General features: G+C 43.3%; 1 protein-coding gene across 1 annotated transcript in view; it reads right to left on the bottom strand.

Moving 5' to 3' along the window:
- LOC121568044 (arginyl-tRNA--protein transferase 1) overlaps positions 1 to 27978 on the bottom strand; it is a 177054-nt gene that overhangs the window by 96009 nt on the left and 53067 nt on the right. The window contains exons 6-7 of the mRNA XM_041878610.2: positions 23291 to 23499; positions 18702 to 18830 (exon numbers count right to left, since the gene is read on the bottom strand). Coding sequence (XP_041734544.2) covers positions 18702 to 18830; positions 23291 to 23499 — 338 coding nt within the window. The remainder of the gene's footprint in view (positions 1 to 18701; positions 18831 to 23290; positions 23500 to 27978) is intronic.

The following is a 27978-nucleotide window of genomic DNA, read 5'->3' as shown; positions in this document are numbered from 1 at the left end:
AACCAAATGGCTACGATCATTAGTGGGTCTCTCGGTCTCTCCTTCTATCCCTATTTCACTCTCTTCCTCCCTCCTTTCCTTTCTCCTTCTCCCTCTCTCTCTACCTACTTTCCTCCCTCTACCTCCTCTCCTCTCTCATCCCTCTTAATGTCTCTACTTTCCCCTCTCTTTCCCTCCACCCATCTCTCTCGACCACCCCTCCCTCCCTATGAATAATCCAAAACCAGTAAAAATTGACCAGTTTCCTGGCGACTGATGGTCACTGCTGTCTGATTGACCGTGCTTTGGTCAATAAGGGGGAAGGAAGACGGGGGCAGGTAGACAGCTAATCTGTCATAAACAGGAGTGGTGAAGCCAATGGGCACTTAACTAAGGGAACCTGACTATAGTAAGTGACCGTCACATACTCAGGGCAGTATTTCACCACAATCCAGTAATCTACAGTAGGGTCCGAAATTATTGACAGATGAGCAATAATGACTGTATAAAATAAATAATTCAAATACTGAGCTATAATGCAAAAACAATAAGGGAAATTATATTATTTTATACTAATACAATTGCTCAGAGAAAGAGATTTTGTTTAACAAGTAATAATTTGTTTTCTGAAAAAGGTATGGGTCAAAATTATTGACAACCTTAAAGTTTAGTATTTGGTCCCATATTCCTAGCACGCAATGACTACATCAAGCTTGTGACTTTACACATTTGTTGGATGCATTTGCAGTTCGTTTTGGTTGTTTTTTAGCTTATTTTATTTATTTCATATAGAAATGAACGGTAAATAATGTATTGTGTCATTTTGGATTCACTAATATTGTAAATAAGAATATAATGTTTCTAAACACTTCTACGTTAATGTGGATGCTACCATGATTACGGAAAATCCTGAATGATCATACCCCAAGCCATGACACTGGTGACACCACAGAGCCATCACTGCCTGATAGATACATTGCCTGAGCATAACCTCAAGACATGCTAACCTCCCCTGTTATTAGTAATGGTGAGGTTAGCATGTCTTGAGGGTATGATCAGACAATGCTGATGTCAAGAAAACTATGGTGTCACCAAAACCGTTGTTGTTAGCCATTTAGAGTTAGGGTAAATAGCTTCAACATCGCCAAGGTTTCCACCATTGTTAAATCAAATCTTTGACGGCGTGTGTGCAAGTGCACACTTTGGGAGAAGGTTGGAGAATGGGGACGCACCTAGAACAGTACTAGTACCAAGAACAAACTCAAACCCACAGCCTCCCTCCCTCAACTCCATCCTGCCACTTACTGTTAGGACGCCAGTCACACACAGCATGCCCTCTTCTCCTTTCTTAACCTTTCGTTTTGTCCTCTCTATCTCGGTGGCGGCAGAGGGCTAGCAGAGTGTTTTTAATCCTCTCATCACGGCACCCCCCAGAGGGCCGCTAGGGGAACTGCAGGGGGAACTGGGCCTGGAGCCTCAGCCCACTAGTCCCAAGGAGTCAGCCAAGAGCCAGCTTTGTGAGACATGCACACGCAGATGCAAAGGTTTGCGCACACACAGAGCCAACACGCCTAAACACTTACGCACACACACAGGCATGCTCTCACTCACCTACACACATACGTCATCACAACTGCACCGGACATCACTTGTGCTTGGGGGAGACACCACATAAAACTCACTGGCCTCTTTCCCAGCAGATAGACAGTGAGAAAGTCCGATAGAGTCAAGAGTGGCAGTATGATGAAAACAATAACAACAACTGTCCAGTGTGTGTGTGTGTGTGTGTGTACAGAGGAGCAGAGCCAATATGAGAGTAATGAGTGCTGACGGCAAGGTTCACTGTCCGACAGTCCTGGCTCAGGTGCAACCAACGTTCGAGACAAGAGTAAGAGTCCTCCAAGTGAGTGGTGTGTGTGTGTCTGAGTCAGTGAAGTGTGTGTGTTTTCCAGAGTCTGTACTGGGGAGAAATGACAGGCGACGGGGCGTCACTCCCCTGCTCTCTCTGCCAGAGCATGCCCCGCTCTGGAGCAAACGGCATTAGTATCACTAACACACACCAACTGTGACAGGCTGGCAGGAAACACTTTCACCACACACACATACAGTCAGGTCCATAATTATTGACAATAGGGAAATTATACTACACTAATACAATTGCTCAGAGAAAGAGATTTGGTTTAACAAGTAATAAAAAAAACTTTAAAAGATAAGGGTCAAATTATTTCCACCCGTTTTCAATACTCTAGCACCCTCCCCTTGCGAGGATAACGACACAGCCTTTTTCTAAAATGTTTTATGAGATTGGAGAACATGTTGGGAGGGATGTAAGACCATTCCTCCATACAGAATCTGTCCGGAGACTGAGATGGCCATTGCAAAATATTGATTTTGTGGTCAATTAACCATTTCATTGGGGATTTTGATTAGTGTTTGGTGTTATTGTCTTGCTGGAAGATTCATTTGCGGCCAAGTGTCAGCCTCCTGGCAGAGGCAACCAGGTTTTTGGCTAAGATGTCCTCGTACTTATAAAGTTAATGATGCTGTTGCCCCTGGACCAGTGGAAGGAAAATACCCCAATAACATTAAAAGATCCAGCACCATATTTTAAACGTAGGTATGAGGTACTTTTCTGGTGTGCGTGGCCAAAGAGCTCTATTTTCATGTCATCTGAACATAGAACTGGTTCCATTCCAAATGCCAATGCCGTTTATCAAACTCCAGATGGTGCTATAGTCAGATGACATGAAAATAGAGCTCTTTGGCCACGCACACCAGTGGTGGGTTTGGAGTCGAAAAACGATTGCGTCGTCTCTAACCAATCAGAGTATCAAAGCTAGGGATGTGCATCTTTCCTTTTCAAGACGATTCGTTACATGGTCACCGATACGATACAGGAACGATATGTTTTAGTTTGAAATGATTCAGTGCGATTCAGTTTGATTAGAGAACAAATCAATGTGATTCGGTTCAATGCGATTCGATGAACTAACATTTGTTGTATAAGCACATTAATTTTCCATTCTAAATAAAAAACTGCTGCTGATGGAGCTCATTTGCTGGGCCTCTCTGAGCTGACGTCCGTCCGTCCATCCGTATATATATATAAAAATCGGTGTCTATGGTGTATGTACTATGTAGGCACCTGAGCTGAGCCATAAGGGCGACTAGGCATCTACCACCCAACTACCACTATAAGATGTAGCCTGTTTTTTGTCCCCCCACTTTTGTTCTGAAATCACCATCACCCACTGATTAACTTGTCAATTTTGCAGATTAAGTTTTGAGCTAGTAATGTATCAATATTTATTGTTTACAAACGCCTCGTGAATAATCAATATTTATTGTTTACAAATGCATCGTGAATAATGATGAAAAATGCTAACTTTCCCTGTTATTGTAATGGTGAGAGGTTAGGATGTCTTGGGGTTATGATATCTGTGCGTCTAACTCAGTCATTGTATCATTTTAAATCCGAAGTGCTGGAGTACAGAGCCAAAACAACAACAAATGTATCACAGTCCCAATACTTTTGGAGCTCACTGTACAGCACAACTTTGGATTTCATCCCCATCTCAAAATCAAAATGGCTTTGACCGTTTGGTGAATCGTTTTTAATGGAGTGATCTTCTCTTCTTTCGCTTTGGCCACGTAGTGCGCATCGCAAAAGTGATTGCTGTCCTCGTTATGAAATTATCAATTTACCCTTTATATCTAAAAATGATCATATACACTGCTTGTTTAAAGCAAAACGACTAGAACTATTGCTGATGGTGAACCTGAACAATCAAAATAAAATATATTGTAAGCCCCGTTTAGCAGGTATAGGCAGAAGAGAGTTGTGTCTCCGGTAGCTTACTTTTATTCCGGTAAAACACCATTTTCAACAGTGCATAAATAACAATAACCTAGCAAATTGCTAAGGTTGTCACTCAACTAATAAAGCCCAATACCATGCAAGCCATTTTAGCATTTGAATGCAGAAGATGCCGTTGGTCAGCGTGCGAAGCTGGGCACAGTGCGCCATTTGACTAGGCTACTGATATTGCCTGGGGTTGTTCGGCATGCAAAATGACTTTGATCAATGACTGTCCACACAGTTACATGCAGTTGAACACTGAAGGAGAGGACACATCAGTTGTCATAAAAGATGAGGTATTTTCTGAAGGTAGAAAGAATGTAATATGAGCAGAAGAAAATTGTGAACCGGCGATTCAGAATGTTTGAATTGATTTTCTGACCGATGCATGCTACATTTGGATCGCTTTGGCCTCTGCGGACCGAGGCAATTGAATCTTAAATATTTGAATTGGGAACAAATGCGTATCAGTGAATCGTTACATCACTAATCAAAGCCAATTATGAATTTTCAAACCACCACTTAACCCACGTGTGTTCTGGTTCTGGCCCAACCAATCGGTTTCTGGACCAATCAGACAGCTCCGAACGTGTTCGCATTCGGTGAAGGATCGGGGAGGTACTCAAATCCAGACTCATTGCGAAGAAAAAACGAATGTTCATGGGCATGGCGTAGTGTTTGGACGGAGCAAGGAGTCTGGGTAGCAAGGCAATTAGGAAGGCAAGCAGCCACCTCGGACACACACACACGTACACAATACAGTGCCTTGTAAAAGTATTCATCCCCCTTGGCGTTTTTCCTATTTTGTTGCTTACAACCTGTAATTTCAATTGATTTTTCATGTAATGGACATACACAAAATTTGAGTCAATTGGAGGTGTACCAGCGGATGTATTTCAAGGCCTACCTTCAAACTCAGTGCCTCTTTGCTTGACTTTATGGGAAAATCAAAAGAAATCAGCCAAGACCTCAGAAAAAGAATTGTTCACCTCCACAAGTCTGGTTCATCTTTGGGAGCAATTTACAAACGCCTGAAGGTACCACGTTCATCTGTACAAACAATGGTACGCAAGTATAAACACCATGGGACCAAGCAGCCGTCATACCGCTCAGGAAGGAGACGTGTTCTGTTTCCTACAGATGAACGCACTGTGGTGCGAAAAGTACAAATCAATCCCAGAACAACAGCAAAGGACCTTGTGAAGATGCTGGAGGAAACAGGTACAAAAGTATCTATATCCACAGTAAAACGAGTCCTATATCGACATAACCTGAAATGCCGCTCAGCAAGGAAGAAGCCACTGCTCCAAAACCGCCATAAAAAAGCCAGACTACGGTTTGCATCTGCACATGGGGACAAAGATCTTACTTTTTGGAGAAATGTCCTCTGGTCAACAATTTTACTCCTCTTTTTCATGGACCTTCATCCTCCTATCATTTGGCGATTCAAAATTAAAGACCACTTTAAGACCACTACTTTAAGGAGGGGAAAAAAACTGGTGAAAACTCAAATCTCTCTGGGTTGTTCTGAGGCTGGTGATAATGGTCACCTGGGAGAAAGAAAAAAAAAGAGTGAGTTGACCTCTGACCTTAAAAGAAGTTAGAGGGGATCTGTAGGGATCTAGAGCGTCAATGGAATCCTGCTAATAGAACATGATGCAACATGTGACGCAACATTTAATGAACCTTAGGGAATAGTGTTGCACGGTATACCAAAGCGTCGGTACTTTTCGATACTATAATATGTAAAATGGTTCGGTACTAGAATTGTTGTTAATTTCGGTATTTCTGTCAAATGAGTCTCACATCAATCATATAGAGAATACGGATTGAGAGGATCGAGTGTCTAGTAATTTGTCTGAATCTTCTCAAGGGGGCAGTAGTAAGTAAGCTAGTAGTAAGCAAGCGAGTGAAAGAAAATGCTGACAGCATGGCTTCTAACAAAAATGTCATACCTCCACGCCCGCAGCTTGTTGACAAAACTGGTTACAGAAGCGAACTATGGGAATACTTTGCATACAGAGCAGATGAGGGCCAGCCCACCGAAACTACTAATTGACAGTTCAACTGGAGGTGTGATATATATATATATATATATATTATTCTTTTTTTTTCATGACACTCCCCTTGTATTGAAAAAAAAAATGTGCACACCCTCCCCCCTCAAAAAATGATTACCATCACAAATAACTGTAGCAACCCTGTGTTTATAAACGTGGATATCGACATGACCACTTCAGCATGGTTTTGTGGCACAGTCGATGCCACGTAGGGCTATGGGCCAGAAGGTTGAGGGTTCGCCGACCAGCACGGACGAGCTCACTCTCCCTGCCTGTCTAATTACACTACGATCAGAGCCAGCTGTAGACAACAATCAGCTAGGGGGAAATCAGATTTTCAACATTTTGATGCTATATTTACAATTATACTGAACAAAAATAGGCAACAATTTCAAAGATTTTACGAAGTTACAAATTATATAAGGAAATCAGTCAATTGCAATAAATTCATTAGGCCCTAATCTATGGATTTCACATGACTGGGAATACATATATGCATCTGTTGGTCACAGGTACCTTTAAAAAAGTGGGCCTCACAATGGGCCTCAGGATCTCGTCACTGTATCTCCTGTGCATTGAAATTGCCATCGATAAAATGCAATTGTGTTTATTGTCCGTAGCTTATGCCTGCCCATACCATAACCCCACCGCCACCATGGGGCACTCTGTTCACAACGTTGACATCAGCAAACCGCTCGTCCACACAAAAGCCATACACGTGGGTCTGCGGTTGTGAGGCCAGTTGGACGTACTGCCAAATTCTCTAAAACAACGTTGGAGGTGGCTTATGGTAGAGAAATTAACATTACATTCTGGCAACAGCTCTGGTGGACATTTCTGCCGTCAGCATGCCAATTCCACGCTCCCTCAACACTTGAGACATCTGTGGCAGTTTTGTGACAAAACTGCACATTTTAGAGTGGCCTTTTATTCCCCAGCACAAGGTGCACCTGGTGTAATGATCATGCTGTTTAATCAGCTTCTTGATATGCCAGACCTGTCAGGTGGATGGATTATCTTAGCAAAGAAGAAACGCTCACTAACAGGGATGTAAACACATTTGTGCACAAAATGAGATAACTAAGCTTTTTGTGCATATGAAACATTTATGGGATCTTTTATTTCAGCTCATGAAACATGTTGCGTTTATATTTTTGTTCAGTGTATATAAAATATATGCAACAATTTTACACCAACAGGTTTCTGTGTCAATGCACCACACACAACCAATAAGCAACGCATAACTGCATACCGATTACCGACTTCGAGCGCTTAGAGTATGTCAAACAGAAAATACATCCCTCCCTACTCAGTATCGAAGGCTTGGCTTGACAATCTCAAAATTTCATTAAACTATTGTGTTTTGTAACAGATGTCTCTTTCCATTCATTGAATGGCCAGTGTGCAGTTTGGATGCTGAAATTATAGTAGAGTGGATGAAGTTTTTTTATTTTTATTTAACCAGGTAAGCCAGTTGAGAACAAGTTCTCATTTACAACTGCGACCTGGCCAAGATAAAGCAAAGCAGTGCGATAAAAACAACAACACAGTGAGCAAGTCGCCTACAGGAGACTTTTGAAGTAGCCTAATCAGATTAAAACATTTTGACTGGTTGTGTTTATGCCACACATAAAACGTAATACATTTTAAAAGTTAATTGAAAAATATTTTGCCTATATTGACGCAGTCAAGGAATAGCGGATTGGAAAGGAGGCAGAACCTGTGTTAAGCTTTCCTGAATAACTGGGACTGCTGGGGGCATAGCCCTATATCGGGAGAATGAGGATCGGCAACAGACAGAGCATCAGCATCAAAAGTAAAAATACAGCCAGACTGTTCTGTGCCTTATAATGTGTCGAGAATAGACCCACAATTGAAGCAAATGGAATGAAACATTCAAATAACAGGGCTTTTACGCCATTATTCAAATTACATTTTCACTGCAGTTTACATCCTAGAGTAGAATTGTACTCAAATGTACTCACTTGAAAACAATATTGCAAATAATCATTGCATTGTGGTGTTTTATGCTAGTCTAGGTAAGACAATTTTATTGTCCTTAAGGCCATCAATTTAATTAACTGTATAACGGATTTATTTTGTTTGAAAGGTTAGGCGAGCCGCCACACTGCCACCCCCCCAAGTAAGTAATCCCAACCCAAGTTGTACCCCTTGTAATAATACTAAACCTTTTGGTATTGTAGTGAGCGGTGGGGCAGGTAATACCATTCGGGTTGCTAACTTGAAAGACAAACATCCTACGAATCGTGCCAATAGGGTTAACCCACTTGGTAAGAATAGTACCATTAAATTTTTGTCATTTAGCAGACGCTTTTATCCAGAGCGACTTCCAGGTGCAATTAGGGTTAAGTGCCTTGCTCAAGGGCACATCAACAGATTTTTCACCTAGTCGGCTCGGGAATTCGAACCAGCGACCTTTCGTTTACTGGCCCAACGCGCTTAACCGCTAAGCTACCTGCCCCCCTCATCATGGCTCATTTAGCAATATAGGTGACAGTATAATGGTTTTGTAATGAGTCACAGGGATCAGGGTTTCAGTCCCAGTCAGGGTAAAAAAAAAATGGAGAGCACCATTAAAAGCATGTCCCAGTTTTAGTCACTGTATATTTGTGTTAGGTTAGCAGTTTTTCTGTCAGATTTCTGTACTGCACGTGATGGCAGCGTATGCAAAACAAATGTGCACTCGATTTATACAAATCATCATGATATCATTCTATTAGGCAGGCCTACTTTGCAGTCAACATTTAATTGGGAAGGTTTTTGTGCAACATCAGCACGCATCATGGATTTTATAGAGCCGATAGAAGTGTTTACTTCAGGTTGACTACTAGCATCTATTGAGTTGTAATGTCCCATAAATTGAATGTCGAAATCAACTTAAAAGTACATACAAAATGAGTTTTGCAGCGACAATTCGGAAGGAAGGCTACAGCTAAATGTTTTCCTTTTACTGTTTGCTATTTCCAAATTATTATTTTTTCCCCCCATGATTCAATTCACCGCAAATTAAATGAATCACTATTTTATTTATTTATTTACAATGTGAAGAGGGGCATCCGTTATATAGTAAATAACATTTGTATGGCCTTTTTCACGATCAATAGGGGGCGCCTTTTGAGCTGCGTGTCTCATGTCTTGACTGTTCTTTCATGCGCAACGACGCACCTGGCCTCTCCGCTGCCCATCAGCTATTCCTCTATGTTCTTGTGGATTTATATACACTGCTCAAAAAATTAAAGGGAACACTTAAACAACACATCCTAGATCTGAATGAATGAAATAATCTTATTAAATACTTTTTTCTTTACATACAGTGAGGGAAATAAGTATTTGACCCCCTCTCAATCAGAAAGATTTCTGGCTCCCAGGTGTCTTTTATACAGGTAACGAGCTGAGATTAGGAGCACACTCTTAAAGGGAGTGCTCCTAATCTCAGTTTGTTACCTGTATAAAAGACACCTGTCCACAGAAGCAATCAATCAATCAGATTCCAAACTCTCCACCATGGCCAAGACCAAAGAGCTCTCCAAGGATGTCAGGGACAAGATTGTAGACCTACATAAGGCTGGAATGGGCTACAAGACCATCGCCAAGCAGCTTGGTGAGAAGGTGACAACAGTTGGTGCGATCATTCACAAATGGAAGAAACACAAAATAACTGTCAATCTCCCTCGGCCTGGGACTCCATGCAAGATCTCACCTCGTGGAGTTGCAATGATCATGAGAACGGTGAGGAATCTACACGGGAGGATCTTGTCAATGATCTCAAGGCAGCTGGGACCATAGTCACCAAGAAAACAATTGGTAACAGACTACACCGTGAAGGACTGAAATCCTGCAGCGCCCGCAAGGTCCCCCTGCTCAATAAAGCACATATACAGGGCCGTCTGAAGTTTGCCAATGAACATCTGAATGATTCAGAGGAGAACTGGGTGAAAGTGTTGTGGTCAGATGAGACCAAAATCAAGCTCTTTGGCATCAACTCAACTCGCCGTGTTTGGAGGAGGAGGAATGCTGCCTATGACCCCAAGAACACCATCCCCACCGTCAAACATGGAGGTGGAAACATTATGCTTTGAGGGTGCTTTTCTGCTAAGGGGACAGGACAACTTCACCGCATCAAAGGGACGATGGACGGGGCCATGTACCGTCAAATCTTGGGTGAGAACCTCCTTCCCTCAGCTAGGGCATTGAAAATGGGTCGTGGATGGGTATTCCAGCATGACAATGACCCAAAACACACGGCCAAGGCAACAAAGGAGTGGCTCAAGAAGAAGCACATTAAGGTCCTGGAGTGGCCTAGCCAGTCTCCAGACCTTAATCCCATAGAAAATCTGTGGAGGGAGCTGAAGGTTCGAGTTGCCAAACGTCAGCCTCGAAACCTTAATGACTTGGAGAAAATCTGCAAAGAGGAGTGGAACAAAATCCCTCCTGAGATGTGTGCAAAACTGGTGTCCAACTACAAGAAACGTCTGACATCTTTGATTGCCAACAAGGGTTTTGTCACCAAGTACTAAGTCATGTTTTGCAGAGGGGTCAAATACTTATTTCCCTCATTAAAATGCAAATCAATTCATAACATTTTTGACATGCGTTTTTCTGGATTTTTTTGTTGTTATTCTGTCTCTCACTGTTCAAATAAACCTACCATTAAAATTATAGACTGATCATGTCTTTGTCAGTGGGAAAACGTACAAAATCAGCAGGGGATCAAATACTTTTCCCCCTCACTGTAGTTGAATGTGCTGACACCAAAATCACACAAAAAGTATCAATGGAAATCAAATTTATCAACCCATGGAGGTCTGGATTTGGAGTCACCCTCAAAATTAAAGTGGAAAACCACACTACAGGCTGATCCAACTTTGATGTAATGTCCTTAAAACAAGTCAAAATGAGGCTCAGTAGTGTGTGTGGCCTCCACGTGCCTGTATGATCTCCCTACAACGCCTGGGCATGCTCCTGATGAGGTGGCAGATGGTCTCCTGAGGGATCTCCTCCCAGACCAGGACTAAAGCATCCGCCAACTCCTGGACAGTCTGTGGTGCAACGTGGCGTTGGTTGATGGAGCGAGACATGATGTCCCAGATGTGCTCAATTGGATTCAGGTCTGGGGAACGGGCGGGCCAGTCCATAGCATCAATGCCTTCCTCTTGCAGGAACTGCTGACACACTCCAGCCACATGAGGTCTAGAATTGTCTTGCATTAGGAGGAACCCAGGGCCAACCGCACCGGCATATGGTCTCACAAGGGGTCTGAGGAACTCATCTCGGTACCTAATGGCAGTCAGGCTACCTCTGGCGAGCACATGGAGGGCTGTGCGGCCCCCCAAAGAAATGCCACCCACACACCATGACTGACCCACCGCCAAACCGGCCATGCTGGAGGATGTTGCAGGCAGCAGATCATTCTCCACGGCGTCTCCAGACTCTGTCACATGTGCTCAGTGTGAACCTGCTTTCATCTGTGAAGAGCACAGGGCGCCAGTGGCGAATTTGCCAATCTTGGTGTTCTCTGGCAAATGCCAAACGTCCTGCACCTGTGGACGTCAGGCCCTCATACCATCCTCATGGAGTCTGTTTCACATTTTGCAGGGCTCTGGCAGTGCTCCTCCTGCTCCTCCTTTAACAAAGGCGGAGGTAGCGGTCCTGCTGCTGGGTTGTTGCCCTCCTACGGCCTCCTCCACGTCTCCTGATGTACTGGCCTGTCAGCTGGTAGCGCCTCCATGCTCTGGACACTACGCTGACAGACACAGCAAACCTTCTTGCCACAGCTCGCATTGATGTGCCAACCTGGATGAGCTGCACTACCTGAGCCACTTGTGTGGGTTGTAGACTCCGTCTCATGCTACCACTAGAGTGAAAGCACCGCCAGCATTCAGTGAAAGCACCGCCAGCATTCAAAAGTGACCAAAACATCAGCCAGGAAGCATAGGAACTGAGAAGTGGTCTGTGGTCACCACCTGCAGAACCACTTCTTTATTGGGGGTGTCTTGCTAATTGCCTATAATTTCCACCTGTTGTCTATTCCATTTGCACAACAGCATGTGAAATTTAGTGTCAATCTGTGTTGCTTCCTAAGTGGACAGTTTGATTTCACAGAAGTGTGATTGACTTGGAGTTACATTGTGTTGTTTAAGTGTTCCCTTTATTTTTTTGAGCAGTGTATATAACATTTGTGCATATTTTAAAGATATGTGTGGTATGATTGCTAGTTAACCTATTACAGATCTGAACAAATGATCCACCTACCACTATTGTCACTATGAATTGAGGGCAGGATAGAGTTGAATGTATAGTAAGTGGGCAGAAAAAGGTAGTGCATAATGGAAGTACCAAAACACCTTGATGGAGGAGGCGCATGCAAGCAGATGAGGAAATCTGGAAGAAATTATATAGTAAAACCTGCAAAATGGTGAATGCACTACCCTTCCGTGCACCAAAAAATTATATATATACAGTATATAAAAATAAAACAGTGCCCTATTTAGGACCAGCACCCCCCATCCCAGTACATTTCTAACTGTCCCTAAGCAAAAAGTGTTACAAAACAGTGCATTGCAAGGGAGGTTTAGTTCCCCAAAACTATTTTACACATGACATTTGCATTGTAAAGTTCTAATAGCAACTAAATTCGAATTATCTTTGCGTGACAATAACAAACATATATTCAGCATGACATTCATGTGAGCAATATAATATGATTACAACCCAAAAGTAATGTGAAATGCACTCATAACTTAGCTATGACAGCAATATATTTAGACTACTTTGTGTTTGTCTGGGCTTGTTAGCAGTAGCTAGACAGCAGCCCTGGGCAGAGCATTGCACCCTGGGAGATGAAATGCACTCTGGGAATGGCAGTATGCGGTGTAAAATACATTGTATTTCTGTGTAAAAGCTTCAGAAATGAGCTTCAAAGTGTTCGTCATTTTGGAACTAAACTATTCATTTAATACATTAAATTATTTAGCTGTAATGAATAATGAATCATAGGTCTAATGATGCCCCATGTGCAGGAACACAGAGTTACAGCTCAGCACAACGGTTAAGACCAGATACAGCATGTGTGAGTGTGTCTGGATAACGGCAAGTGTGTGTGTGAGTGTGTTTCTGTGGAAAACTTGTTTTGGTGCGGGAGTTTTAAAAAAATCCACTATGGCAGGAAACATGGATATGGCCTTAAAACACACGTATATGATATGACTATCCTAGACATACTGTATGTGTGTCTTTATTCTGATTGGATACGCAAAGACAAAAGCATTTTGATAAACATTCACACACACACACACACACCTCTTCCCTGCTGGCTCAGAAAGCAGCGCTGGTCTATAGAGTCTGCCAGAGTGTTTTCCTAAATCATACCTTAAAAGGGGGAACAACCTCAAATTTCATGCCAAAACCTCTCTGATTTAGTGTTGGACTGTCTGTCAAAGTGCGCACATCTCTCACTCAGGGAGCGCGAGGTAGGGCTAGAGCTACGTCACAAGGTTATGCACCCCTCCCCCTCACTGCAGTGCTAGATATAACTTTGTGGAATACAGCAAATCTACGGACAAAATAAACGTTTCAGTAATTTAAATTGTAAACACAATACCACAACACATTTTTCCAATCTGGGAAGTAAACTCAATCATTTCGCTGTGTATTTCGGATGGAATCAATGCATTAGAATCTACCACCAAAAGGGGCCACCAAAATTGAGCTTGTTCTGCAAAAGTTTATTTTTTCCCAGGGGATCCTGGCTGGCTAATTAATGTGCTTCTGGAAAACACTGGATGAACGAATGGGGCAACTGATTAGCAGGAGTGAGAGAGGGTAATATCTAAACTAGTGTGTAAAGAGGGTCAAATATGAAGGGAGGGTGGAATTTATTAATCCGACGTGGGTGGGTGGGTTAGTTCCAGTAGAATACGGGTGTTTGTAATTGGCAGTGTCAGAGGGGCAGGGCTCTTGTATGGTCCTCGTGTGCGTCTGTCAGAGCAGGCTTTAACACCCTGCCCCCAGGGAGGCTAGTGTTACCCCAAATAATTGTCTCCAAAACACACGTTTCACACATGTAGCTTGTGGTTATTGTCGGTCAATCAAAGAGGCGCTACAGTCAGAGGCTCCATGTGTAGAAAGTGAAGTGGGAGATTTTTAAACAATGCAAAATGGAATTAAAATGACAGAATTAAGTTGGCTAAATTAGAAGGAGTAGGCTAAAATGATCACTGTTGTTTCATATGAATGGAGATGTTGTAGACAAGGACGGGAAGCAAAGCAAAATAGCCTCAATTAGCTTCGCTAATTTAGCTAGCTGGCTAACTTTGCTGGCTACTGTAGCTAGATAGCTTCTTTAAAAATGATTTGATGAAGTCAAGACAGGCACTACCAGATGTTATTATAGATAACCTATGGCAGCAACAAGTTTGTCAAACTGGTGCGAGTTAGTTTGACTACTTTCTCGCGCTCCCTCCTTGCCAAGTCTGTCACACTCACCCGCCCCTGCTCCTCTCTCGCCCCTTCCCCAGCTTCTGCTGAAACAAGCGGAGCGCAGTGTATCGGCTCTCTCTCTCGAGTCTTGTGAGCAAGTCTCCATTAAAGTTAAAAAAAAAAAAAAGGATATATATATATAATCATCTTGAAAACATACACTACCGGTCAAAGGTTTCGGAACACCTACTCAAAGGTTTTCCTTTATTTTTACTATTATATACATTGTAGAATAATAGTGAAGACATCAAAACTATGAAATAACACATATGGAATCATGAAGTAAACAAATCAAAATATATTTTATTCTAGTTACAGAGAGTCACAGGTTTCTGTGAGTATATAATGTATTTCTCGCCTCTTAATATGGAGTTCATGGTACCAATTTACAACCGGAGTAGGCTGTGTAGTATGGTTGATGCCCCTGTGGAGCGGAGCGAGCCATTTGCAGTGAATAGGCCTACATCAAGAAGCCTAGGCCTAGCACTGGAACGTTTTTGTGGACATTAGCCTAAATTTACAAATCAATTAATAAATTAGGCCTCCCGAGTGGCGCAGCGGTCTAAGGCACCGCATCGCAGTGCTTGAGGCATCACTCCAGACCCGGGTTCGATCCCAGGCTGTGTCGCAGCCGGCCGCGACCGGCACACAATTGGCCCAGCGTCGTCCAGGTTAAGGGAGGGTTTGGCCGGCCGGGATGTCCTTGTCCCATCGCGCTCTAGCGACTCCATGTGGCGGGCCGGGCGCACGCACGCTGTATGGTGTTTCCTCCAAAACATTGGTGCGGCTGGCTTCCAGGTTAAGCGAGAAGTGTGTAAAGAAGCAATGTGGCTTGGCAGGGTCGTGTTTCGGAGGACGCATGGCTCTCGACCTTCGCCTCTCCCGAGTCCGTACGGGAGTTGCAGCGATGGGACAAGACGAAATTGGGGAGAAAAAGGCGTCAAAAGTACAAAAACATATACAGTGGGGAAAAAAAGTATTTAGTCAGCCACCAATTGTGCAAGTTATCCCACTTAAAAAGATGAGAGGCCTGTCATTTTCATCATAGGTACACGTCATGACAGACAAATTGAGAAAAATAATTCCAGAAAATCACATTATAGGATTTTTAATGAATTTGTTTGCAAATTATGGTGGTAAATACGTATTTGGTCACCTACAAACAAGCAAGATTTCTGGCTCTCACAGACCTGTAACTTCTTCTTTAAGAGGCTCCTCTGTCCTCCACTCGTTACCTGTATTAATGTCACCTGTTTGAACTTGTTATCAGTATAAAAGACACCTGTCCACAACCTCAAACAGTCACACTCCAAACTCCACTATGGCCAAGACCAAAGAGCTGTCAAAGGACACCAGAAACAAAATTGTAGACCTGCACCAGGCTGGGAAGACTGAATCTGCAATAGGTAAGCAGCTTGGTTTGAAGAAATCAACTGTGGGAGCAATTATTAGGAAATGGAAGACATACAAGACCACTGATAATCTCCCTCGATCTGGGGCTCCACGCAAGATCTCACCCCGTGGGGTCAAAATGATAACAAGAACGGTGAGCAAAAATCCCAGAACCACACGGGGGGACCTAGTGAATGACCTGCAGAGAGCTGGGACCAAAGTAACAAAGCCTACCATCAGTAACACACTACGCCGCCAGGGACTCAAATCCTGCAGTGCCAGACGTGTCCCCCTGCTTAAGCCAGTACATGTCCAGGCCCGTCTGAAGTTTGCTAGAGTTCATTTGGATGATCCAGAAGAGGATTGGGAGAATGTCATATGGTCAGATGAAACCAAAATATAACTTTTTGGTAAAAACTCAACTCGTCGTGTTTGGAGGACAAAGAATGCTGAGTTGAGATCCTTCTTACGGAGCCACTCCTTAGTTGCCCAGGCTGTATGTTTCGGGTCGTTGTCATGCTGGAAGACCCAGCCACGACCCATCATCAATGCTCTTACTGAGGGAAGGAGGTTGTTGGCCAAGATCTCGCGATACATGGCCCCATCCATCCTCCCCTCAATATGGTGCAGTCGTCCTGTCCACTTTGCAGAAAAGCATCCCCAAAGAATGATGTTTCCACCTCCATGGTTCACGGTTGGGATGGTGTTCTTGGGGTTGTACTCATCCTTCTTCTTCCTCCAAACACGGCGAGTGGAATTTAGACCAAAAAGCTCTATTTTTGTCTCATCAGACCACATGACCTTCTCCCATTCCTCCTCTGGATCATCCAGATGGTAATTGGCAAACTTCAGACGGGACATGCGCTGGCTTGAGCAGGGGGACCTTGCGTGCGCTGCAGGATTTTAATCCATGATGGCGTAGTGTGTTACTAATGGTTTTCTTTGAGACTGTGGTCCCAGCTCTCTTCAGGTCATTGACCAGGTCCTGCCGTGTAGTTCTGGGCTGATCCCTCACCTTCCTCATGATCATTGATGCCCCACGAGGAGAGATCTTGCATGGAGCCCCAGACCGAGGGTGATTGACAGTCATCTTGAACTTCTTCCATTTTCTAATAATTGCGCCAACAGTTGTTGCCTTCTCACCAAGCTGCTTGCCTATTGTCCTGTAGCCCATCCCAGCCTTGTGCAGGTCTACAATTTTATCCCTGATGTCCTTACACAGCTCTCTGGTAATGGCCATTGTGGAGAGGTTGGAGTCTGTTTGATTGAGTGTGTGGACAGGTGTCTTTTATACAGGTAACGAGTTCAAACAGTTGCAGTTAATACAGGTAATGAGTGGAGAACAGGAGGGCTTCTTAAAGAAAAACTAACAGGTCTGTGAGATCCGGAATTCTTACTGGTTGGTAGGTGATCAAATACTTATGTCATGCAATAAAATGCAAATGAATTACTTAAAAATCATACAATGTGATTTTCTGGATTTTTTTTTAGATTCCGTCTCTCACAGTTGAAGTGTACCTATGATAAAAAATTACAGACCTCTACATGCTTTGTAAGTAGGAAAACCTGCAAAATCGGCAGTGTATCAAATACTTGTTCTCCCCACTGTATGTCTGTTACTTGAACTCTGTGAAGCATTTATTTGGGCTGCAATTTCTGAGGCTGGTAACTCTAATGAACTTAACCTCTGCAGCAGAGGTAACTCTGGGTCTTCCATTCAAGTGGTAGTCCTCATGAGAGCCAGTTTCATCATAACGCTTGATGGTCATCACTGCACTTGAAGAAACTTTCAAAGTTCTTGAAATGTTCCGTATTGACTGACCTTCATGTCTTAAAGTAATGATGGACAGTTGTTTCTCTTTGCTTATTTGAGCTGTTCTTGCCATAATATGGACTTGGTCTTTTACCAAATAGGGCTATCTTCTGTATACCTTGTCACAACACAACTGATTGGCTCAAACGCATTAAGAAGGAAAGAAATTCCACAAATTAACTGTTAACAAGGCACACCTGCTAATTGAAATGCATTCCAGGTGACTACCTCATGAAGCTGGTTGAGAGAATGCCAAGAGTGTGCAAAGCAGTCATCAAGGCAAATAGTGGCTATCTGAAGAATCTCAAATCGAAAATAAATTTTGATTTGTTTAACACTTCTACAATGTAGAAAATAGTAAAAATAAAGAAAAACACTTGATCGAGTAGGTGTTCCAAAACTTTTGACCAGTAGTGTATGCATTTAGACTATCCGGATACCCCAAAAAATATTATGATATTATTCTAATAGTGAAAATATTTTAAATGCCCATCACCATATAGGACTTCGCTGCTGTCACTTGCCTTTCTCTGCCATTTTCCCAACTGTTAATGATGACGTAGTGGTGGAGAGTCGACTCCAAAATAATTGATTCCTCGACTCCTTGCAGTGTCAAGAGGAATCGACTCCTAACATTCACTATGGCAAATGGCACCCTATTCCCTACATAGTGCACTTCTTTTGAAGTGGTCGGGCCAAGTCACCTAATTCCACGTTCTCTCCATTTCCCATCTGTATCATCTTAGTTGCCTGATGACAGATTGCACACAAACATTGGTCAGAGATACTTCTCTCACACTGGAGAGAGACTGGTTAAACTATTTAGTAAGCTCCAGACAACAATTACATCTGGTGGTTCAAGATATTTACCCCATGTTGACAAGGCGCTCCTGATGAGGTTTTAATGTTGCTTGTTTTATATCAATGAAGCTAAAGACACATTTCCACATAATGTGGATGTTTTCTAATAAAGGCAACTGAATTTACTCTCAACATGGTTCACTGTGTTTTGATATCAAAAACACCTCTTTACCCTCTTCCTCCACCCCTCCCTCCCTTCCCTGTGCCCCTTCAGCAGGTTGACCCAGTGACCACTGACCTGGCTCTCCGTGGGCTTGTCTGGAGGGTCGTGGTGAATGGCCATCTGGTAGAGTTTGTACACCTGGTAGGAGGCTTCGAAAGAGGCTTTGAACTCTGAACTGGGGGGGTTGGAGCGCACTAGCCTCACCTTCAAAAGAGTGACAGGCAAAGAAGGGTTAAGACAAAATAAAACAGTGGCATTTAAATAGGACACAGAATGATAAGTGGAGAGAAATCCACACAAAAGAGGGTACATCACATTCACATATCAAAGCAGGGGAAAAGAGAAAAAATATTATGAAAGAGAAAGGAGGATAATACCTCTTCCTCTATAAACTCTGTCTACCACTTATGGGTGCTAGCCAACTACTGCAAATCTGAATGGCTTACATTCCTCCTTTTAAAGCATGCCACTCAGGAGGAATGGAAAAGCTTTAAACCATCTAGGCTCTTGTCCACCTTGAGAGGCCCTTGAGAACATTTTGAAGGCATTTTGTATTATTACATGAAATTGTTTTTGAGAGGAAGTAAGCATTCTATAGTTCTATATTCCACGTGAGTGTGGGGAAAGGATACAACAAAGTGTGCCTTTTCTATGATATCTCTTGAAAAAGGTCTGTGAATGAATGATCAACACAATAAACAGCGTGCAGAAGTAATAGTGCGGGTGGGAGTTATCCAAGTTATTTAAAATACTGTATTCTATTACCACAACCACAGGCGTTTGTGCTACACCCAAGCAGTGAGGTTAATAGAGGGTGTGTTTGTGTCCATCTCCATGGAACAAATAGGGTAAATAAATACCACAAGTGTTTGTAATCATCATATTTAATAGAAATAGCATTTAAAGATCACTTTACACAAAGATAACTCATGCGTGTGTGCGTGCGTTTGAGTGTGTAATGTGTGTGCGCACGCGTGTGCACGTATGTCTTTGACAGGGTTTCGATAGCCGTAATTGCCGGCTTTTGGGCAACAAAATACATTAAAAGCCGATAAATACTATTGTAGCCCGCCAAATTGTCCGGGGTTGCATATCATACATCCCGATTTTGCGCTTCAGCACCATTCTCTCACTCCTTGCGAGCTGCCTTACCTAACTCCAGAGATATCCTTTGATACGCTGAAATTGTCTTATTGAGCCAACACCACAACGGAGAGCGTTTTAGTCTAGATAGTTTGGAGGAAACGCAACGCTCTCATAACAATCAAATGATACGCCACCGACAGACTAACAACTGAACCGTTTCAAGAATGTTTCTGTAATGCCACTTAATACCAGCGGCTTGGGTGTACAGTTAATTAAAATGGAGAGATAAACTTACCAATGAGAGAGAGAGAAAGCATGAGGAGAGAGAGGTTAGTGTTATACTCTTCCCTGACGTGCTCGGTGGGCTGTGAATCGTGTGGCCACACTTACCCCTAGTGGTGGCCTTGGAATTAACGCCAGTGGAGTCAGGGCTCGAGAGACGTGTCCCACCCTAACCTGCAGACATCTCATCAATTCACTACTTTACTGTAAAATACTTGAAGGGTTGTAGATGACAACAGGGTTGTGGTTTCAGGAAACGGCTTTATTATGATTCCCACAGGTCAATTTATCAATAGAAGCAGCCTTAGCTGCAGTCAGGGCCGCCCTACCCTGGATCTCCTCTTCTCCTCCCCTCTCTTTGATTGGAGCCATACGTACATGGTTCTCTCCTACCGCTCCTCTCCTAATGATTGTCTGGCTCCATCACTCAGTCGGTCTAACGTATTTAACATTTGTGCTGGTGATGAAGTCGAGCTGGAGTGTTGTTCATTGCGTTGGTGTAAACCAGTGTTTTCCACTAGCGCCTGCTGTACAGACTAATTTTCAGCAGGATACTTTTTCCACTTAAATCAACTAGGCTACTTTTCAATTAGTTAGTCAGAAATAAAAGTCTGCCGGGCCCTCTCCCGCTAGATTGAACGATATGGAAGCACTGCTGGTTTGACAGTCTTCTGTCTGTCCCGCCTCTCCGTACCGGAGTGTGTGTTGTGTCCGCTGTGGTTGCAGTCTAATTTCTTTACACAGAGGGAGAGACCATGAATTTGCACATCCCATATAATGTGGTAACAATGAGTCGAAATCCACTTTGCCCATTGTTTTCTGGCACATTCAATTATTTTATTTTACATGCAGGGTCCGACATTAACGATGGCCCGCTGGGACAGGAAAAACATTTGTCGGGCAAGTGGATCAGCGCATATTTGCGTTCCAATTCAACATTTACCTGCTCTGTCGCAGTCTACCGTTGACGACTACACACGTAAATGTCATGCTATTTGTATTTGAGTAATATGATTGGCCATTCCTTCAAGTACCACCACACTCCCGGGAGTCAACTTCTCAAACTGAGTTGAGGCCTGCACACGCGAGCTGTCCAGAGCAAAAAGAAGCGCCCATCAATATACTCACTGGGCTTATTTTAGGGAAAGTGATTTACAAAAGTAAACATTCTAGCAATAAGCTGGCTACTGCAAAAATACCTAGCATTCCTCTTGGCTAGCCTACTGTAGCCATGTCAATATCTCTTATGGAACATTTGTCTTAAAAAGGGGCAGCATCCTATTTTTTACTTCTTAAAATGACAGTTCAGGAACAAAAATGAATGTAATTAATACAATGCAATTCTATAGAATATATTAATGACTTGCATCGCTAAATTATATTACACAGCTTTTTAATATTGTATCATAACAACCAAATGTAGCCTATTAATAGCTGAATATACAGAGAAAGCATGCCAACCTATAGGCCCTGCATGACCCCAATGCATTTAAGAACTACCCCATTTCCGGCCCAGTAGAAATTCTGTTCGGGCCAGTAGACCTTTGGCCAACTGGCCCATCCGGGCCAGTGAGAAAAACCCTGGCATGTTTCATATGCAGCCACGGTGTGGTGGCGCACAGGCCATTTACTGTGCTTTAATTGACGAACAGTAAGCTTGACTAGCTTATAAAAAGGTGTAGAACTGACTGAATAAAGTTGATCGCATATATCCTTGCCATTCATAAATCAAACAACGTAGTTGTATGTCCATGGTATCGCATCAGGAAAAGTAAACTAAAGATCTCGTTTGTATTTTCGATATCAAGTCCATCATGACTTGCCAGACAGTGCCGTTAAAGTGAGTGACTCGTCAGTAGCCTACCGAATTGCATCAGTAAGAGAGCTGTTCATTTGGTTCCATAATTGACATACTGGTAGGCTTTTGGGCGATTATCTGCAGATAAATTATGAAAACATTCCATGCAGATGGTGAATCCTCACTGCAGGAACAATAGGTAGCCTCACTCTGATCCAAAATATGACAAAATTAAATCAGATTGAATTGTTTTAAAAGCTAATGATACATATATGGTATTTTCAAAGATATTGATATAGGTCTCCTGATTTACTCAAAGTGTTTATAATGGAGTAGTCAACTGATGTGAAGCAAAGCCCATGTTTAGCACATGCTTCATTCTTGAATCATACCTGTATTGCAGATAGCTGAGAAAATGCCTCTTAAAAAGGAAGCTTGAAGGCTGTGGAAGTCAGCAGACTCTTACAGGATTCTTTAAAAGGGCCAGTGCAGTCAAAATAACTTTTTACCTGTGTATTATATCATTCTATAACAGTTGATGAAACTAACACTGTAAAAGTTGTCGATAGAGATAGCATAAATAGAGCAGACTGACACGATTCTCTATTCTACATGACAGGGCGTACTGTCTGTTCTACACAATACACTTCTATCGGATTCTGAACCATCTGTGATGTTATATCATCCTGAACAGGCCCCTGCTGAAGTGTTAGCGCAATGACTGGAAGTCTATGGGTATCTACTAGCATGCTAGCAGATACCCATAGACTTCCAGTCATTGTGCTAACACTAGTTATCATTGGCTCACGAAACTACCTCTAACTTCCTTCACACTAGACATAAAAATGGTCTCCATGAATGCATCTGACTCTGGGGAAGTAGATAAAGGGCCTTTAACCAAAAGCTGACATCACTCTAGACTCTACCAACCTCAGCAAAAGTGAAGTTGGTTCAATATTTTATACTGGAAAGGGACGTTTCTTTTTCTTTCCCTGGGCTTTTGTCCGAAATAGCACCCTACTATTCCCTATATAGTGCACTACTTTTGACCAGGGCCCATAGGGCTCTGGTCAAAAGTAGTGTACTATATAGGGAATAGGGTGCCATTTGGGATGTAACCCTGCCTGCAGTAGAACCCTGAGCCATAAGTTCATTTCCATCTCTTATAAACAACGCTGGTGGTGCCGGTGGTTTTAATGTGATTAGTTGGGGTAACCTGACCCAATGTGTGCTGTCATGCTGTCATTTGGTTGAGTTTGTGTTGTGAAGCGCAGGATTTTCCACTCTGGCAGGCACGCATGGTGAAGTCACTGGTTTAGGGAAGCAGGAAGAGGCCTCTCTCTGGCCGGGTCTGAAGGTAGATCCTTTGGAAGTGGATAGACATAAAGCAGTATGGAGGAAACTCCCCTAAATCCATTGGAAGGCTAAGTGGAGCCATCACTGTATTACTTACACTTATCCAGTTCCCTCAGATCTGTAGACTCTTGCGCTCTCTTACCTCGAGACGGTGCAGAGGACTATCGGGCAAGGATTCGTTGATTAACTTCTCCAGGGTTTTGGGTTGGCTTAGCGGGACGGGCGTGGCGGGGTTAGAGGTTGCAGAGGCCGGGACACCGCCCCCCACCTGCTGTCTCTTCTGCAGCCGGCGCTCCTTCCTCAGGTCCTTGGCCTTCCGACACACTGGCCTGCCGGGATCCGCTCCTACCCCTGGAGGAGAGGAGAGAGTGATGGAGACAGGGAGACAAATTGGAAAAGAGGAGAGGGAGAGGTGAGAAGAGGGGGATGAGAGGGAGAAAGGAAGAAAGAATTTGTTAGAAATTGTAAATGGTATGGATGGAGTACAAGTTTCCTTTCTAAGGGTGCAAGAACTTGAAGTTAGAACACATCTTAATCCATTTTCACTCCAAAGACAACCTTGGGGTATGGCATTTCCAAAACGGTTCAAGGTGAAAGAGGAAACGAGAGCCGTTTAAAAAAATAACTCAATTACTGCTTTATGGAACAGGAGAACAAGTTTCCCCTTCATGCAAGACTTCTGCATGAGGTTTATTAACACGGTAGTGTGGGAGTGAGAGAGGTATAACTTTTAACCGTTGTTGCCATTGATTATGAGTCCCACATTTGGGGATATTTTGTGGGTGAGAGGCAGTGTTTCCGATGGTGTTGACCCCTCAGGGGAAGTCGGGTTACCTTGTTTGCTTTAGCGTAGCCTTCACACGCACGCACGCACTCTCTCCTCAATACTGTTTACATGACATCACTGCTCCAAAACCTATAAAACAACATGGGTTGTGTTTGTTGACTGCAAGTGATTTTCAGTGCTTTTTGCAGACACTTTTGGTTTCAAATCAAAGTGTATTAAAAAAGAGCCAAAGCAGTCAGAATTCAGTTTTTCCTGTTTTATATATCATATTGTACAACAGTGTAAAAGTGTGTATTTTGATCAGTGCCATTTCCTGATAGTTGCTGGTTTGCATGGGCGGGAGTTTCGGCTTTCTATGGTGACATCACCATGCGGTAAATTGGTTAATAGACCAGTAAAAAAAGAGAGTTCCAAACCCCTCTGCCAATAACAGCTAGTTTTCAGCTTTCCCCACTCCCAGACAGTCGTAGCAACATTTTTGCTTGAGAAATTGTTTGCTAAAAAGCAATTTTAATGGAAATCTATTACAGTAAGGTATTTTTATATCACCCAGAAATGATTTGATATAAAAATGGCTGCATTGGGCCTTTAACTTAGGAGATGGAAGCTCCTCAGCCTTGGGGGAGTTTCCAATCGAATGAAGGAGATCTTGTGGTCCTCTGTAGCTCAGCTGGTAGAGCACGGCGCTTGTAACGCCAAGGTAGTGGGTTCGATCCCTGGGACCACCCATACACAAAAATGTATGCACGCATGACTGTAAGTCGCTTTGGATAAAAGCGTCTGCTAAATGGCATATTATTATTATTATTATTGTTTGTTTGTTTTTTTGTTTGTTTGTGTGTGGTGTGTGTGTTGGATGGCTTGGACAGGGCTGCAGGTTCAGATGTGAAACAGCAGCGCTCAGCTCCCCAGCATGTCAGTAGCTGCTCCACATCAGAGTACTGGCAGAGGGGTGTGTGTGTGTGTTGCTGACAGCAAAGAGAGAGCACATTATAATCACAAGAGCAGCTCTTACAGAGGAAAAACATACAGACCAGGCTGATGCGTCTGTACAGCTCTTACAGACAGGAGGACTGTAAGGAAAATGGATCAGTAAGCATTCTTCTTCTTGTAGACTGTTGATACACATGCACAAATCTAATACTATACACAACATTACAGATTAGGAATGTTAACAGTTAATCGGTTAGCCACCAGGGAAAAAAAACTGACCGGCCATGCTTCTCAGTCTATAGGTGAATTTGCATAATTTTATGGAATTAAATTGGTACGTGTAGAGCTAGGACGATAAATCAAAAATTACCAACATCGACATTGCCTTCCTCTTACGTAAGCATTTAGCTTATGTCGGTAATTTTCTGTGATTTTGCTACACAACGTTCCTGTAGATTGTTCTAAAACCATTATTTGGTCAACAGCATTAACCTATGTTGATTCTTGCTATGAAGGTATCTGCCTGTCCCGGTTTCGCTGTAGGCTGCTGACTCTCACTCCCTCACCCCACTGTGTGCATGTAAGACGGAGAGATGCATTCTAAAAAAACACAAGCATATGACCGTTGCTCAAAATGCTATTTCAGTAGTTTTCAAAGGAACTACCGTTGTTCTAGTTACAGAGAGTCACAGGTTTCTGTGAGTATATAATGTATTTCTCGCCTCTTAATATGGAGTTCATGGTACCAATTTACAACCGGAGTAGGCTGTGTAGTATGGTTGATGCCCCTGTGGAGCGGTTTGCAGTGAATAGGCCTACATCAAGAAGCCTAGGCCTAGCACTGGAACGTTTTTGTGGACATTAGCCTAAATTTACAAATAAATTAATAAATTAGGCCTCCCGAGTGGCGCAGCGGTCTAAGGCACCGCATCGCAGTGCTTGAGGCATCACTACAGACCCGGGTTCGATCCCAGGCTGTGTCGCAGCCGGCCGCGACGGGCACACAATTGGCCCAGCGTCGTCCAGGTTAAGGGAGGGTTTGGCCGGCCGGGATGTCCTTGTCCCATCGCGCTCTAGCGACTCCTTGTGGCGGGCCGGGCGCATGCACGCTGACACGGTCGCCAGTTGTACTGTGTTTCCTCCAAAACATTGGTGCGGCTGGCTTCCAGGTTAAGCGAGCAGTGTGTCAAGAAGTAGTGTGGCTTGGCAGGGTCGTGTTTCGGAGGACGCATGGCTCTCGACCTTCGCCTCTCCAGAGGTTGTGGCGATGGGACAAGACTGTAACTACCAATTGGATATCACGAAATTGGGGCGAAAAAAGGGGTCAAAAGTACAAAAAAATATTCACTCATTCAAGGGTTTTTCTTTATTTTACTATTTTCTATTTTTATATTATTTATTTTATTTTTAGTCATTTAGCAGACGCTCTTATCCAGAGAAACTTACAGGAGCAATTAGGGTTAAGTGCCTTGCTCAAGGGCATATCGAATGATTTTTCACCTAGTTGGCTCGGGGATTAGAACCAGCGACCTTTCGGTTACTGGCACAACGCTCTTAACCACTAAGCTACCTGCCGCCCCAGCATTGTAGAATAATAGTGAAGACATCAAAACTATGAAATAACACATATGGAATCATGAAGTAAACAAATCAAAATATATTTTATATTTGAGATTCTTCAAATAGCCACCCTTTGCCTTGATGACGGCTTTGCACACTCTTGGCATTCTCTCAACCAGCTTCACCTGGAATGCTTTTCCAACAGTCTTGAAGGAGTTCCCACATATGCTGAGCACTTGTTGGCTGCTTTTCCTTCACTCTGCCGTCCCACTCATCCCAAACCGTCTCAATTGGGTTGAGGTCGGGGGATTGTGGAGGCCAGGTCATCTGATGCAGCACTCCATCACTCTCCTTCTTGGTAAAATAGCCTTTATACAGCCTGGAGGTGTGTTGGGTTATTGTCCAGTTGAAAAACAAATGACAGTCCCACTAAGCCCAAACAAGATTGGATGGCGTATCACTGCAGAATGCTGTGGTAGCCATGCTGGTTAAGTGTGCCTTGAATTCTAAATAAATCACAGACAGTGTCACCAGCAAAGCACCCCCACACCATAACACCTCCTCCTCCATGCTTTACGGTGGGAACTCCACATGCGGAGATCATCCGCTCACCCACACCGCATCTCACAAAGACACGGCGGTTGGAACCAAAAATCTCAAATTTGGACTCCAGACCAAAGGACTAATTTCCACCAGGCAGGTCTCGTCTTCTTATTGGTGTCCTTTAGTAGTGGTTTATTTGCAGCAATTCAACCATGAAGGCCTGATTCACACAGTCCCCTCTGAACAGTTGATCAAATCAAATCAAATCAAATTTTATTGGTCACATGCGCCGAATACAACAGGTGCAGACATTACAGTGAAATGCTTACTTACAGCCCTTAACCAACAGTGCATTTATTTTAAACAAAAAAAGTAAGAATAAAACAACAAAAAAGTGTTGAGAAAAAAAGAGCAGAAGTAAAATAAAGTGACAGTAGGGAGGCTATATATACAATAAAATAAAGTGACAGTAGGGAGGCTATATATACAGGGGGGTACCGTTGCATAGTCAATGTGCGGGGGCACCGGCTAGTTGAGGTAGTTGAGGTAATATGTACATGTGGGTAGAGTTAAAGTGACTATGCATAAATACTTAACAGAGTAGCAGCAGCGTAAAAAGGATGGGGTGGGGGGGCAGTGCAAATAGTCCGGGTAGCCATGATTAGCTGTTCAGGAGTCTTATGGCTTGGGGGTAGAAGCTGTTGAGAAGTCTTTTGGACCTAGACTTGGCACTCCGGTACCGCTTGCCGTGCGGTAGCAGAGAGAACAGTCTATGACTAGGGTGACTGGAGTCTTTGACAATTTTGAGGGCCTTCCTCTGACACCGCCTGGTATAGAGGTCCTGGATGGCAGGGAGCTTTGCCCCAGTGATGTACTGGGCCGTACGCACTACCCTCTGTAGTGCCTTGCGGTCAGAGGCCAAGCAGTTGCCATACCAGGCGGTGATGCAACCAGTCAGGATGCTCTCGATGGTGCAGCTGTAGAATTTTTTGAGGATCTGAGATGTG

This window comes from Coregonus clupeaformis, chromosome 1, assembly GCF_020615455.1.
Source record: "Coregonus clupeaformis isolate EN_2021a chromosome 1, ASM2061545v1, whole genome shotgun sequence".
NCBI lineage: Eukaryota > Metazoa > Chordata > Actinopteri > Salmoniformes > Salmonidae > Coregonus > Coregonus clupeaformis.
Note: the sequence above shows the minus strand (reverse complement) of the source record. Positions and strands in the feature narration are given on the sequence as shown.